At 40.2% G+C, this 15,239-nt stretch overlaps 1 protein-coding gene across 5 annotated transcripts in view; it reads left to right on the top strand.

The window, feature by feature from the left end:
- FNDC3B (fibronectin type III domain containing 3B) overlaps positions 1-15,239 on the top strand; it is a 330,867-nt gene that overhangs the window by 183,686 nt on the left and 131,942 nt on the right. For all 5 annotated transcript variants that reach the window (XM_014866810.3, XM_014866812.3, XM_070509439.1 and 2 more), the window contains 2 exons: positions 3,476-3,719; positions 7,172-7,453. In XM_014866810.3, coding sequence (XP_014722296.2) covers positions 3,476-3,719; positions 7,172-7,453 — 526 coding nt within the window. The remainder of the gene's footprint in view (positions 1-3,475; positions 3,720-7,171; positions 7,454-15,239) is intronic.

The raw sequence follows: 15,239 nt of genomic DNA, 5'->3' as shown, positions 1-15,239 counted from the left end.
AAAGGAAATGAATCTGTCTTTTCCATGGTCCTTTGTGAAGAATGAAGGCACATTTTATTGCCTCAGGGTTTTTGGAGTGAACTCTTTCTAATGTCTAAATTCTGCTACATATAGTAATATATTTCTTTATCAACTTTTTTTTTTTTTGTGAGGAAGATTGGCCCTGAGTGAACATCTGTTGCCAATCTTCCTCTTTTTGCTTGAGAAAGGTTGTCCCTGAGCTAACATCTGTGCCAGTCTTCCTCTATTTTGTATTTGGGAAGCTCCCACAGCATGGCTTGATGAGTGGTGTGTAGGTCCTCGCCAGGGATCCAAACCTGTGAACCTGGGCTGCCAAAGCACAGCATGCAAACTTAACCACTACACCAGTGGGCAGGCCCCATGAACCATGTTTTTTAAGCAAAGAATATCATTGCCACCATTTCCTGAGTTGCTTATTATTTTGTGTGTTATTATTGCTCCTCAGACTTTCTTATTCTTTGGGGGAACATAGACGTCATTTCCTTAAGACATAAATCAAAACTGAATTTGATAATTAAATATGCTGCAATTTGTGTTATGGAAGAAAAATAAAATAGCACGTATGTTTGATTTTTGTTTCTGATTGTCAGAATTAGTATTTTATTTATTAAAATATTTTTAATGATAATTCTTAATAGGTGAGAGAGCAGATTTCCGAAAATGTCCTACTACAAGTATACATGTAAATCAACATCTTTCACAAATATCACAGAAAAATTCAGGATAATTAAAAGTGGTAGTATCACACAATTATCATACATGCAGGCAATTTGTGGTTTCAAAATGCTACTTAGTTTTCTAACTGGAACCCTATTTTTTTGTGAAGGGTAATTTATACTGCAGATGTACTAATTTTTTAAATTAATGGAAATACTTATTCTTACAAACTATAGTAGTAAAAAGATAACGTTTCAGCTCTGTATCTCTTCTTTTTGTTTCTTTTTATTTCCTTGACTAGAATTCTTTTTGTGCTTTTTGTCCAACTTTTTTTTTTTAAAAAGCGCTTCATTTTGACAAGTCAGAAATTAAATGATAAAATGAGAATAAATTCTTTTCGTTATAACTACCCCTGTTTACAAGCCCAGAGTTCTTTGTATTTAGAGAGCCTTGTTCTTTTTTTTTTTTTTTTTTTTGAGGAAGGTTAGCCCTGAGCTAACTACTGCCAGTCCTCCTCTTTTTTGCTGAGGAAGCCTGGCCCTTAGCTAACATCTGTGCCCATCTCCCTCTACTTTATATGTGGGACGCCTACCACAGCATGGCATGCCAAGCGGTGCCATGTCCACACCCGGGATCCGAATCGGCGAACCCTGGGCCGCTGAGAAGCGGAACGTGCAAACTAAACGGCTGCGCCACTGGGCCGGCCCCTGAGACCCTTGTTCTTGTCTTATTACATGCTCAGCTCCATGTGGCTGGTTGACCATTGGAAGTTTTACAGTGACTGAAATCACGAAGGTTTATAAATTTCTAGAGAACAAATACTTCTTTGAACCTTCCAGTGTGTAGCACAGGATTGAATGAAGATTCCGTGAAAGAGGGACACTTTTTCCCTCTTTTTTCTCAATAGGCAGTCACAGGGTGGGGAGAAATAAGACACTATAGAATAATGCGTGTTTGTATCAGATGGTAAGAAAAATCCATATTTATATTAAAATTGTACAAGTGTGCTGCTAAATATTATATGCATGCTCTTCATTTTAGACAAAATAGAAGATGCTTTGATGGTAATTATTAGTACATACAGTAGAATTTGCAATGTCATGGTTTAAGCCCCATTTCACATATACCTGTAAATTAGAGGCATGCTTTCATAAATGAGGTTAACGTGATTAGCTTGCCAAGGCCCAGAAAAGGTTGCATTTATTAAATAATTTATAAAAAGCTGCGTCGTAAGCTTTAGGAGGGAGTATGACTCAGAATCTTAATTTTATGGAGTTAATGTAGCTTTATTAATGAACTGTTAACATAGTAATTAATTCTGAAACTATTATGTTAATAGATTCATTAATAGACATAAAGATCTTTGTTTTCTTAACATAAAGATTAATGGCTGTTAATTCAAACTAAACCTATCCTATAGACTAAAGTACAGATTAACGTTGATAAACTTCCTATTTTGTTTTGAACAGTATTTTTAAAAAGGAAGCTTCATATAAATTTTTTTTTATTAGGGTGTTTTAGACATGATTAAGTCATTTTATTTTGGCCTTTAATCAGCCTCCTGAGGTGTAATGAGAAATCGATTTCAATATACAAGTTTAATTTCCAGTGTGTTTTTCCCCTTGAAAACCAAAACTTCCTACCAGTGAGTGTGCTTGAGTGTGTTAAATACTTGATTAGACCAGCTGGTCTCTGGCAACCTGATCCTGGCTTCCGCGTTTACTCTTACGCCATCATTGTCCCCTTCCTTTCGGGACCCTAACCCAGGGGCCATTCTCTCAGCTGTCCCAGCTCTGTTTGAGTTCTCTGAAGCCTTCCTGGGTCTGCCAGTCCATGCTCCTGTTCTCTTTACCCCACTGCTTTACGTTTTGATTATAGTACCTGTGGTGTTAGGTATTTCTTATCTTGTGTTTCAACAAAATTGCTTGCTCTTAGAGTGGGTAGGATGAAGTTGCCCACAAAGGCAATAAACTGGCTTTGTACTGCCTTATGTTACTTTCCTGGGGTGAATTAAAGAAACATTTGAAGAAAGTATGAAGAGAGTAGTGATGGGCTCATTCTACTCATAACAGGTCCCTTGTCTAGTGTCTCCCTGTGCAACACTCATTACATCATCAGGATATCTTGGCAGCACAGGTGTCCTTGATTTGGGATTGCTCAAGTTTTTCATTGGTTGGAATCCCCTCATTTCATCCACATCCTTGGTCCCAGATTAAATGGCCTTTTGGTACTCTTATGGCTTCTGAACTTAATGTTCCCGTTGTTCGTAGAGCCTTATGATGATGGAACTTTGCGTGCTAAAGCGGGAATGGGGTTGAGTGTTATTAGGCACATCTGCAAACTCAGTCCTATTATGTGACCTAGAAAGTCTCTTCTTTGTGGAAAACCACTGAACTGATAGTTATACTCAAAATCACTCCTGAAGTCAACTTAAGCACACATTAAATTCATTTGTCTTGGATGAAGTCTTCAGAAGTCTTCTTCCAAGTCAAGATTTATCTGAAAATTTTACGAGACAAATGAGATTTATTATCAAGCTATTGATCTCTCCAAAAAGTTTTGTGTAATCAGAATCAGGTGGTTGATGAAAAGTTTATTTAAAAAATTTTAATGGTTAAATGTTATTACTTCTAGAACTCAGTTAACTAGTTAAATCAGAGAACCAAAATTTGACACACACTAATTTTTTTTCTGTGGAGGAGGGAAAATGAAAATTAAGGGGGAAGTAATAAAATACTGTATATATTCACAGGATATTTGCTAATAATACCTACTACGCTCTTTCTCTTCTCTTTAGGTGATTGAAGACAATACTGGAGTCCGCCGGGTGGTGGTCACACCCCAGTCTCCTGAGTGTTACCCCCCAAGCTACCCCTCGGCCATGTCTCCAACCCATCACCTCCCCCCCTACCTGACTCACCATCCGCATTTTATTCATAACTCACACACAGCTTACTACCCACCTGTTACCGGACCTGGAGATATGCCACCTCAGTTTTTTCCTCAGCATCATCTTCCCCCTACAATATATGGCGAACAAGGTAAGTAGATTATTGCTGGCATCGGGAGCTGTTGAAACTGATTACAACACTTGTGTAGCTTCAAACAGCCAGAGAGCCCTTTGTTTCCTCTGTAATGAGCAAGGTAGAAGAGGATCTCTCTGCTGTGTGAAGTTGGTGGGAGATTCCTAGCTTCCTTTGTCCTGAATTGTGTCTTGGAAAATTTACTTGAGAGTTGCGTTTCTTTCTTTCTTTATATTTTCCCAAATTCTGCCCCTTATCTCCCTGCGAAGAGCAGGGAGTGAGGTTGCCTTTTCTTATTTTAGAAAAGAAGCAGTGATCTATCATACGTTCCCGTGTCCCGTTAACATATTTTTGTGTGAGAGTGGCCTGAGGCAGAACAGCACGTTATTTCCCAGTCATCCGTGTGGTCCAGCTGTAGAAGGGGAATTAAGTCTTCTCTGCCCATTTCCAATGATAGAAGACTGAGGTCTCAGTAACCTTTGGATTTCCTGAATGCTCTGTGTTGCAATCTTGGCAGAACTCAGAGTCCCCTTGCTGTTGACACAGCCCTCCCGAACCCTGTTTTTAGTGTAAGAATAACCATTAGTGTAGCCCTAGTTTCACTGGTTGTTAGACAAATACTTACCTTGAAATGAAAGAGTCTCAGAGATGCCGACATTATGTCTTTTTAGTTTTGGCCTTGGTGTTGGTTTAGTCTAAAGCTCTTCTCTATCAAAATGGATGCTAAGAAACTAGATAAGTGAGAGTAAAAGTTAGACTGTAACCTCTAGGACTTTTCCAAGTGATTTTCATTACAAATTGAAGCATTTTATTGCTTTAAACATTTATGATGTTGGTTCAGATAAATTGTATGAGAAATGTGTGTTACACTGTAGAGTTTTGGAGCAAGTTATCACCTCATTTTCTTTTGTGAGGTGTGTGTATATATATATATACACACATACATATTTTGTCCCCTGTATATTCATCTCATATTGTAATTTTTTCTTGTTAACAAAAGAAAATTTTGAGGTGAGTATTTGAAGTGAAATATCCTGTTGTAACTTAGGGATAGAATTTGATTGGCTATTTGTTTATAGTAGTTATAAAGAAATTTAGTATAATTCAAAGAATCAGTAGCTATGGGGTAGGAAGAGATGATAGCAAAAGATGAAATCAGTATTTTGATTTCATAGGGGTATCAATAACTTTCTATTAATTTAATCTTCTTGCCTACTGACATAACACTCCAAAACATCAGATAGTGGGCATTTCCATGAAAACATTCAGGCAAAAATGGAAAAAGTTCAGTTAATTGTAATTTTTAAAAAAGTATTCAGTGCTTTGACACAGTATACATTAAATATATGAGCGTTTGTGAGTTTTCTGGTTGGGTCTGAGCTTAATGACATCGTGAAAATGAAAAGCGTTGGCTGTTGACTCATCGCTTGATGAAGAGTGTCTGACCTGCCTGTTTTAGCCATCTGTTAGTCAGATACCACATAACTACTGTTTTGTAAATGGCGTCCTTTGCAATTTTAGATAACAGTATGATTTAAATCATCATTAGAATTATGAAAAAAATTAGTATCTTCATTTTATAGTGTATTTTGGTTTAATTTCATTAAACTAACACAGAGCAATAATGTATAAATAAAAGTGCCTTCATTGATTTCGAATTAAAGCAGTACAGTAAAACAAAATACTTTTGATTTATAAATAAAGAGCCGTTTATATATTCTCTTACCTTAGTTCTTAATGTGCATATCTAAAAGCTATTTAAACATTCAGTTTCCCAAATCATAAGAGTTTAAAAAGTTCTAGACATGTTTTCAAAGCTTATTATATTAGTTCCCATGGTGAATATTTTAAATCTCAAGTGTAATGCATTCTGATTTTTAAAACATTTGCCATTCTTTTTGTATGTTTGGATGTAATTCATTTGGGCATATGCTCTTTGAGGAGGGTTGTATTTGTTTTTTCACACTTTCTAGTGCACATTGGTTGTCTTGTGAAGATGTGCTTTTAAAAATCTTCCTTAAGGTACATGAACAGAAAGAAAATGAAAAGTGGAGCTTTGCCCTGGAACAACTGAAACATCAGTTGTGAAGTGACATGGGGTGACCCTGCGTTCCTGGGGTGCCTGGGGCAGTCCTGGTGTAGGTCTTCATTGTCTAGAGAAATGATTATGAGTGCTCCCTTTTTGCTCTCATAAGTGTTCGGGTTTGGATGGTAATCTTTATGGTCACTCTATGCACTTGGGGCCCTTTTCTCTTATAAACACGTAAGGACTCAATCTCTGTGTTAGGTATTATTGTTTTTATTAATGCCTAAATATAATTTTAAATTGACTTAAAAATTTGTTTAAAATAAATGTTTTCCCTTAAGATCATGAGATTATTTTGCAGGCTTCCATTTTCTTTGAGCTACTTAAAAATATGCATAGTGAAGGCAGGTGACATTCTACTGGTCAATGCGTCTTGTCTCCTCATTACTCCAAAATAGAAGTTTGGGACCACAGCTTCTTATATTTGGCATCAAGTTGTGGAGATGGCTTATATTTACCCCTGCAATTTCTCCTTGAACATTTCCCCTGATTCTGTGAGCTTTGGTTGTGGTTTGATGAGCAGTGCCATGTCCACGCTCAGGATTCGAACCAACGAAACACTGGGCCGCCTGCAGCAGAGTGTGCGAACTTAACCACTCGGCCACGGGGCCAGCCCTGCTTTGGTTATTTTTAATGGAAATTTCTCATCTCCTCATTTTACTAAGTTTTGTTCAAATATTGCCTCTTTGATTTGCCACAAATAATTCCTGATATTCTGGTTGCTCTAGACTTTCCAGCAGAAATGCTGTTCTATCCACAAGGATAAGTACGCCTTTAAGTGTCTATTCTAAAGACATATTTAAGGGGGTGATTTATTCGTTCTAACTTTTTTGTATATTGCAACTACTGAAAACATTTTGAGAGGCAAAATCAGACTTAGTTATAAATTCAGCTAGAATATGAATGCTATGTAGACCGTAACCTTGTCTTCTGTTCAGTATTTTCCATAATTTCTGGAACATTCCTCAACACACAGTATAGTTTTTAATGATTATTCTTTGATTGGTTAGAAACGAATGGGAATATTTTAAACATGCATGATATGTATATCATCTTGTCTTCTTTTTTTTTTTTGCTGAGGAAGACTCGCCCTGAGCTGACATTGGTTGCCAATCTTCCTCTATTTTGTTTGTGAGCTGCCACCACAGCATGGCCTGACGAGTGGTGTAGGTCCACACCAGGGGACTGAACCCGAGCCACCGAGTAGAGTGTGCTGAACTTAACCACTAGGCGTCCAGGGCTGGCCTTCATTTTCTTTAAAATAGTTTTTGTATATATTTAGTAATATTTTAAACAACTTTATGAGTCAGGTCTTTTGACCGTTGGATAATTTATTATTGCAAATGTACACTGAGCTTGCATTTGTCACAATCATCCATTTTAGAAATTATACCACTCTATGGAATGTCAAGCTACATTACACGGGAAGACCAGTACAGCAAGCCTCCACACAAAAAACTGAAAGACCGCCAGATCGACCGCCAGAATCGCCTCAACAGCCCTCCGTCTTCGATCTACAAAAGCAGCTGCACAACCGTGTACAATGGCTACGGGAAGGGCCACAGCGGTGGAGGCGGGGGAGGCGGCAGCGGTGGTGGTCCGGGAATTAAGAAAACAGAGCGGCGAGCAAGAAGCAGTCCGAAGTCGAATGATTCAGACTTGCAAGGTAATGTGCAAAGACGTTTGCTATAAAGAGTGAGTTAGGGGACAGGGACGTCCTAAAAGAAACATGTTTTACGTTAGAACGTTATTTCATCATGCTTGATCATTCTGCTAGGAATAATTGGCTAGACCTTCTCTGAGCTTTCTCTTGGAACAGAATGTTGCATCGTCTTTTTTATTAATTCTTCCTGGCAGATATATGATTTTTCGGTCAAATGTGCTGTGTAACCTTCTACTTAATCCCAGGAACACGGATCTGAAAGTGTTTTCACGTTAGCCTCCTTTGCTGCTTCACTCTAAGTAGACAGATGTGGAAGAGATCCAAAGTAAAACAATTACTCTTTCTAAGAAGTAGAGGGCTAGTTTAAATCTCAAAATAATTACACCTTATAAACCCAGATGTAATTACTTCTGTGCTGTAGTGGAATTTATCATTGTGCAACAGGAATATATTTCCGTTTAGTTTTAGGCATCAGTTATTGTTTACTGCCACCTTCGACATCCCGAATGAAGTATTCCTAGGCCGAGAATGAGACGGTAGAACTGGGTCACCACATACAGCCTGAGAGACATCTGCTTGAGAGGACGTGTGTTTTTTTTTGTAGATTAATCTTGCAGCTATAGATCAGTTAATTTGGGCAAGAATGTGTATGTGTTTTAAATGAAGCTTTTACGTAAGATATAAAGACAACCTATTTTGATGCCACAGGAGTTAAAAACAGAGGCTTTTTATATGTGCGTATATAGAAGACTGACTTAAGTAAGCAAAAGAAGGTGACATTTTGATAAGTGAAGTGTGTTTACAGATATCATTAAAGAAAGCCGTGAACAACTGTAAAAGGATAGAACCAATTATAACACTGATTAAATATACTGTTTCCTTCTTGGACCTCATCCAGGTAGAAATAGGGACCGTGTATGTGACAATGTACCTGTGGATTAAAACAACGCAGGTTGTGTATATTTGATAGTGTAGGGAAGACGGGCCCCTGTTGGGGCAGAGGAAAATTAGGTAAAACCAGACATTGGCATCAGCATTTCCCCCTGTATTGTTTATGAGTGAATTGTGGCATGAAAAAGAGGATTAGTAAGATAAAGTGAAAAGTTATTTCTGAGTGAAATGTATTACATGTTCTTTCAACCTTTGTTCTTTGTTCTTTTCTGTATTTTCCAAGTTTTATGTAATCATGCATTATTCTTATGGTTAGTAAACAAAACAGAAACAAGTATGTGAAAGAGACCCAAGGTTCCGTAGGCCTTTAAACAGCTCTTAAGGCAAAGTGCTATGTCTGCCATATAAAAGAATTTTTAGTCAAATGACACTACCATGTCTAAGTTTGAAGTTAAAGTACTAGCAATATTATCATTTTTAACCATAGGCATGTAAGAGAATTCACACCAAAAAATTAACAATAGGTTTTCCTAAGGAGAATTTTAGTCTATAGAAAGGAGAAAAAGAATGTATAAACTGTCTTCAGCTTAAATGTCCATTTGCTAAAATGGAATTGAAAACTTACGTCCTGACAAAAACCTGCACACGAAGGTTCATAGCAGCTTTATTCATAATTGCCAAAACTTGGAAGCAACCAGGATGTCCTTTGGTAAGTGAATGGATAAATAAACTGTGGTACATCCAGACAATCGAATATTACTCAGCACTCAAACGAGATGAGCTCTCCAGCTGTGAAAAGACATGGAGGACCCTTCAATGAACATTAGTAAGTGGAACAAGTCAATCTGAAAAGGCTACATTCTGTATGATTCCAACTATAAGATAGGAAAAGGCGAACTACAGAGGCAGTAAAATCTGCAGTATTCAGGGCTTCAGGGGAAGGGCGGGATGAATAGATGGAGCACCCAGGACTTTTAGGGCAGTGAAACTACTCTGTGTGATACTATAATGGTAGATGCATGTCAATATGTTTGTCAAAACCCATAGAATGTACCACACCAAGAGGTACATAGACACTAATGTAAACTCTGGACTCTGGGTGATGGTGCCATGTCAGTATAGGTCCATCAGTTGTAAGAAATGTACTACTCTGCTGTGGGATTTTGATGGGTGAGACAGGCTGTGTGTATGTGGGGGCGGGATATGTATGTGGGCATTCTCTGTACCTTCTGTGCAATTTTGCTGTGAACATAAAACTGCTCTAAAAAAACAAAGTCTGTTAAAAAATAAATACCTGAGGAAATTGAGGACAAGTAAGATGAAGACATGAGTATGGTTGTATATAAAAGAATGCTTTAGAACTGCTTGATGTAGGCCATATATTTGGCTTTGAGCTTCCTGGTTGCCAAAGCAAAGAGGGAAACATGAATCAGGTGGAGTAGATGAACAAAAGCGCCTCTTGTTCGTGGAGTCCATTGTGTGGTTCATATGCTTTGGTCCTGTCTACCTTGGGATGTGGTTGCTGCCTAAAGGGATCCTGAAGGCTTTTGTCTGCCTTCTCGTAAATGGGAGCGTTCTCCCAGGGTATCTTTTTACTTGAATTTGCTGCATCTGGCCTCTGTCCCCAAGAAACAGTTCTCTTAAATAATTTTTAAGTTTACAATGCTGTCTGATTAATATTAAGGTGTACTTAATACTAGTGTGATTGACCTGTTTACATTCGTATGTGGTGTGCCCAGGAATAGGATGAATACTTCATCGTGATTTGTGGCTTGTGACATTTTCCTACATTCTACTTAATTTAATTTAAAATTAAATTCCCTGACTTTTGAGGGAATCTATTTGAGTTGCTTACCTTTTCACTACTTATAAAAGACAAATATTTTAAAAAAAAAAAGGGCGCACTTTAACTTTGTACCTGGTGTTGTGATGAGACTAAGTGCGTGTAAAAGAAGCAAACAAAATCTAAACAAATAAATATGTTTAAAAGATGGAGATAAATTAATTACTCTCTCGTGTCCTGGTTCTCTCAGCTGACTGTACTGTAGGAACACTGGTGGGACTTCAACAAAAATACAGATCCTGAAACCTTATTTTAGACCTAGTAAGTCGGAATGCCTTTGCCTGATCTGGCTTCATGTTCTTATCAAACCTCTACTGGGAATGGTGGTCACCAGGGTAGGGAACTACCGTTCTAATGGTAAGGATGGTCACAGAGGGTGTGCTTCACCAAGTTGGACACGATAGGAGGTAGGAACATTGTTTAATTCACCATTCTCTCCCCACCTTCTAGAACTATGTCTGGCACATAGTAGGGACTCAGTAAATATTTGTGGAATGAATCTTGTGTTCTTTATTGCTTTGTTTTCCAGAACAAGCTTTCTGTTTGAACACATGGCGCTATTGTACTACTTCCTTTTCCTAAAACAAATTGCCGCTCTGCTCAAGGATACTGCCCTGCAGCCGGCCCCTCGTTTCGTTTGCTGTTACCTTCACGAAGACAGCTTAGCCAGGACAGAGTCCCACGGCACCCTCAGGGACATGCAGGATTCCTGTCTCCTTACACTGCCATGGGGCTAATGGTGTGATGTGGCAGAGAATAGTGGGGACTTTGGTATCAGATGTATTTGGCTTAGAATTGGAGTTTGTCACTTCCTATTTGCTTTTAGTATTCCCTGAATCTCTGTGTCCTCATTTGTGAAATGGGTATTTTAATTCCCATTATTACATATTAAAAATAGCCTAGCTCAGTTCCTAAAATCTCAGTATAATGGTAACCCTTGTTATTGAATATTCTTATTGTCTCCCTCCTGTAATCTTAGGATCACCTCGACCCAAGATATCCTCTTTTCAAAACAGGTGTCTCTCTACCCTCCCCTCCGATGGCTTTCCTTCTTCCCTTCATGCCTTCTCCCTGTAACTCCTACCCCTGTAAGCCAGGAGTGGCTTTCTTCTGCTTAAACCCGTCTTAGGTTTTGAAAGCTAAGCCCTGTCCTCTGGACCCACTACCCTGAAAGTCACATGCAGGTTCTCTGAGAGAGTTTGCTACCAGTGTAGAAATGTGCTACCTACCCTGAGGTGCCAGATTTCATACATGTTCTCATCATCTCCTTATGGAACACTTACAGCTCTGAGTGAGAGAGAACTCTGGATACTCTCTTAGGGCATCCTTTATCGTGGACCCTGTCTTTGTCATCTCCTCTTACATTTCTTATAAGCTCGGTTTATGATTCCCATTGCTCAGTCTGGTCCTCAATAGACCTTCCCGAAGGACCACCTTATGTTTTAAGATGTGATTATCCATTTTCCCCTCCATCCCATCCTCTGTATTACAGCTGCAGCTGCATCAGATCCAAACATGCCACTCCCCTCCTTAAGGAACCTCCATGGTGGTCCCCACTGTTCGGAGAATAAAGTCTGAACTGCTTGATGTGGCACTTGCTTGCCTCCCAAAGTAGTTCAGATTTCCCCACCAGGTGCCAAAAGTTTTGTCCCATTTCATGAATACGCCTCATTCTCTCTTCTTGGCCTGTCCTTCTACTCCCTCTGCCAGCAAACTCCACCTCAGTTCTTCAAGAACCAGCTGAAATAGCACCTCCTCTGTGAAGCCTGCCTGTCTTCCCAGGGCTTAATAATGGCAGATTAGTTAGGGAAGAAATATTTCAAGAATTTGTCCCTTCTTTTCCTTTGCCAGCGTTTGATGTTAGACCAGCGCTTGGGCACCAAGTCCATAGTTGTTCAAGGACAGGAATGGAACAGTTTGACCTTGTATGCACAATGTCGTGCATGAGCTAGGCCTTGAGCCTGTTTTGTGGCCAAAACCCAGTGAAAATGGTCACGTTGCCTTTCATCACAGAGGCTAAGGAAATTCCTCGCTCTTCATTGAGTGAGTGGGAAATTCCATTCCTTCAATTTCATCCTTGGTAAGAACCAAAGTATACGATATTAAGGCAGTTACCCAGTGGGATGCAGGTTTGTAACTGAGATCTCCCAATTTTCAACATGAGCTGTATTTCCTTTGTCGTACATCCTCAGAAAGGAGAGTGACAGGGCCGGCCCGGTGGCGCAGCAGTTAAGTTCGCACGTCCTGCTTCTTGGTGACCCGGGGTTCGCCGGTTTGGATCCCGGGTGCAGACATGGCACCGCTTGGCGTGCCGTGCTGTGGTAGGCATCCCACATATAAAGTAGAGGAAGATGGGCATGGATGTTAGCTCAGGGCCACCTTCCTCATCAAAAAAAAGAGGAGGACTGGCAGTAGTTAGCTCAGGGCTAATCTTCCTCAAAAAAAAAAAAGAAAAAAAGGAGAGTGAGGTTAATGGCTAGTATTGTTTTAGAAAGGATTATGTGAAGCCAGAGTGAAATAACAGCTTTGATAAGGATCCACTGTCTAATAATATGAACAGACCAAAGCAATCCCGTTAATTATGGTGTGTGTGTGTCTGTGTGTATGAGGAACTCCAGCAGGGAGAGAGGGAGAGACGACTTCAAGAGTGCTAAGTCACAATCTCCAGACACTTTTTTTTGTGTAAAACTGTGTTGTGTGTGCCATTAATACTGCTGACCTTTCCCTTGTCCCTGGGTTTACCCCAGGAGTGAAGATGTCTTTTTCAATCAATATTTAATAATTTAAAACTTTAATGGAACTGTAAGGGACAGTCGTTTGTATTTTGGATTGTGTGATATGTAGCAAGTCATTTCACTAGGCCTCAGATTCCCTTTCAGTAAAACGAACAGGTTAGGGTCATTGATTTTCAAAATCTTATTAATGAGCATATGTTCCTTTTTCAAACACTCTTATGGGGATCCCCAATTAAATACAGTGTCCTCCCCCCACGGTAGTGATGGGGGGTCGGTGAACCGAGGAGTCGAAAGAAAGATTTCTTAGACTCTCAAGATCTGGCAGTAGTGCTCTTTTATTTAGAGAATAGTGTGGAATAGCATGGGGACAGGACCCATGGGCAGTCAGAGCTTCTGCTGCCGCCACTTCTGCTGCCGCCGCTTCTGCTGCCCCTGCTGGCATGGGGACAGGGCCCATGGGCAGGCAGAGCAGCTGCTGCCCCCGCTGGCATGGGGACAGGACCCATGGGCAGGCAGAGCTGGTGCGTGGGGACAGGACCCACGGGCAGTCAGAGCTCCTGCTGCTGCCCCGAGTTGAGGGTTAGGGCTAATTTTATAAGGCATGGGTATGTGACTTATTTATACTGGAGAAAAGAAAAGATGATGTAAAAAGTCATTAAATGATTGCAGTGCAGATGGGGTCTGGTTATTGTGCGGTCATATAACTTTAGATACGAATCTGGCCATATAGATCGGCATGTAGGTGGGGATGCCCTGGGCTTCTCTCCCTGGGGCAGCCCTAATTCATACCATAAAAAAAGTCCACTGGGTCGTATAGTTTGGCATGTAGGCCAGGTCACCTTGGGCTTCTCTAGCTGGGGCAGCCTTAATCCACATCAGTAGTACTTGTATAATGACAAACACGTACTGGTGGTGGGAGAGACCTCTTTGTGTTGTAACATATAGGTAATAGCTCATGTGAAAACTTCTAGAACTTACAGTGCCATGTGGGACAAAATGGTGAGAATTCCAAATATAGAAGAAAACTCTTGGCATTTGACCTTTGGAATTGTTGAAAATCCAAAGATTCAGTTACACTCCAGATGGAATTCCACCACATAGTCGTAATTTCTGGTTGTCACACCAAAAGCCGGTGACAAAAGCATTGCTCTTGTGGTTTTCTCCTTCAGAGATCACAAGCTGCCTTCTGACCCAGGAGTATTCCTTATTTCCAGGTTTTGTATTCTAGTTTCTTCTCAGAGGATCCTCCCTGACATTTTTTCTCTTCCTGTATTTTGCTATTACTTCTCAGAAACCAGAATCTGACCCCAACATCTGTTTACCCAAAATTAGCATGAAAATGTACTCATTCTGCAGATAAGAATTACTGTAGTAAGGTTTGGGATGGCGTCTTCCACTAGAGGTCTGAGATCATGAACACTTGTGGGTCCTTGGAGTGTGTCCTTTTGCTGGATGGCGGGGGCTTTGGGAGGGGGTGGCTGCATCCATCCACCTGTGCAGGGCTGACAGTGGTTTCCTTTGTTTGCAAGGACGAGCTGCTGTTAATAAGGTCTGGAATGTTGGGAGTCAAGGCAGGTTTTCTTTTGGCATCTCTTGGTCTTGGCTCCCTATAAGAGAGAACACTGGTGCTTTTCTGTTTCAAATAAGATATTTAGTGGGGCTTTCACACTTCATGAGTGGCTGATTTCTCCTTTCACTTGCAACCTTTTCTGTCTCAGGAGTGCATATCCTCCTACGCATGCTCAGACAGGGTGTCTGGCAAGAGACTTTGGTTGTGGAGGGGGCAGAGTTCTTCTTTTCTCCAGAAGTGTGTGCTTTCCTCGCTGTATTTGAAAATGTCATTTCTAGATGGACTTCCATTATTGCTTCGTCTCTGAGGTCTGTAGTTGATGATAAATCCTGTGTGTTTTCACTGGTCTGCAGCTGCTTATGAATCCTAAGCATGGCAGAAATATCAAGAAAACATGAAAAAAAAATTACAAGTGAGCTCAGGTCAGTGGAATTCACCCGTCTTTCTGCCAAGTACAGTCTGAAAAGTGAAAATAGTCCAAACAAACCCAAATAGCTTTTATTTTGTACAAGGTCTATGTGGAGCCCTGGATCAAAAGGCAAGAGACATTCGTTTTGGCAGGAAACTGGGCAATTAAAACCCTCACTTCCATGTCAGACATGGGCTGCCAGTTCCATCCCCTGGTCTTGGAGGCCTCTGAGTGACTCTGGTTGAAGTATGAACAGACTTCCAGGCCTTGCAGCAACTACCTACGTGGGGGATGGGAAAGGAGACAGGTTTGGAGACAGAAGGTGGTTTTCAGAAGCCTTC

Source organism: Equus asinus, chromosome 5 (genome assembly GCF_041296235.1).
Source record: "Equus asinus isolate D_3611 breed Donkey chromosome 5, EquAss-T2T_v2, whole genome shotgun sequence".
NCBI lineage: Eukaryota > Metazoa > Chordata > Mammalia > Perissodactyla > Equidae > Equus > Equus asinus.
The sequence above is the reverse complement of the archived record's forward strand: the minus strand, read 5'-3'. Positions and strand labels throughout refer to the sequence as shown.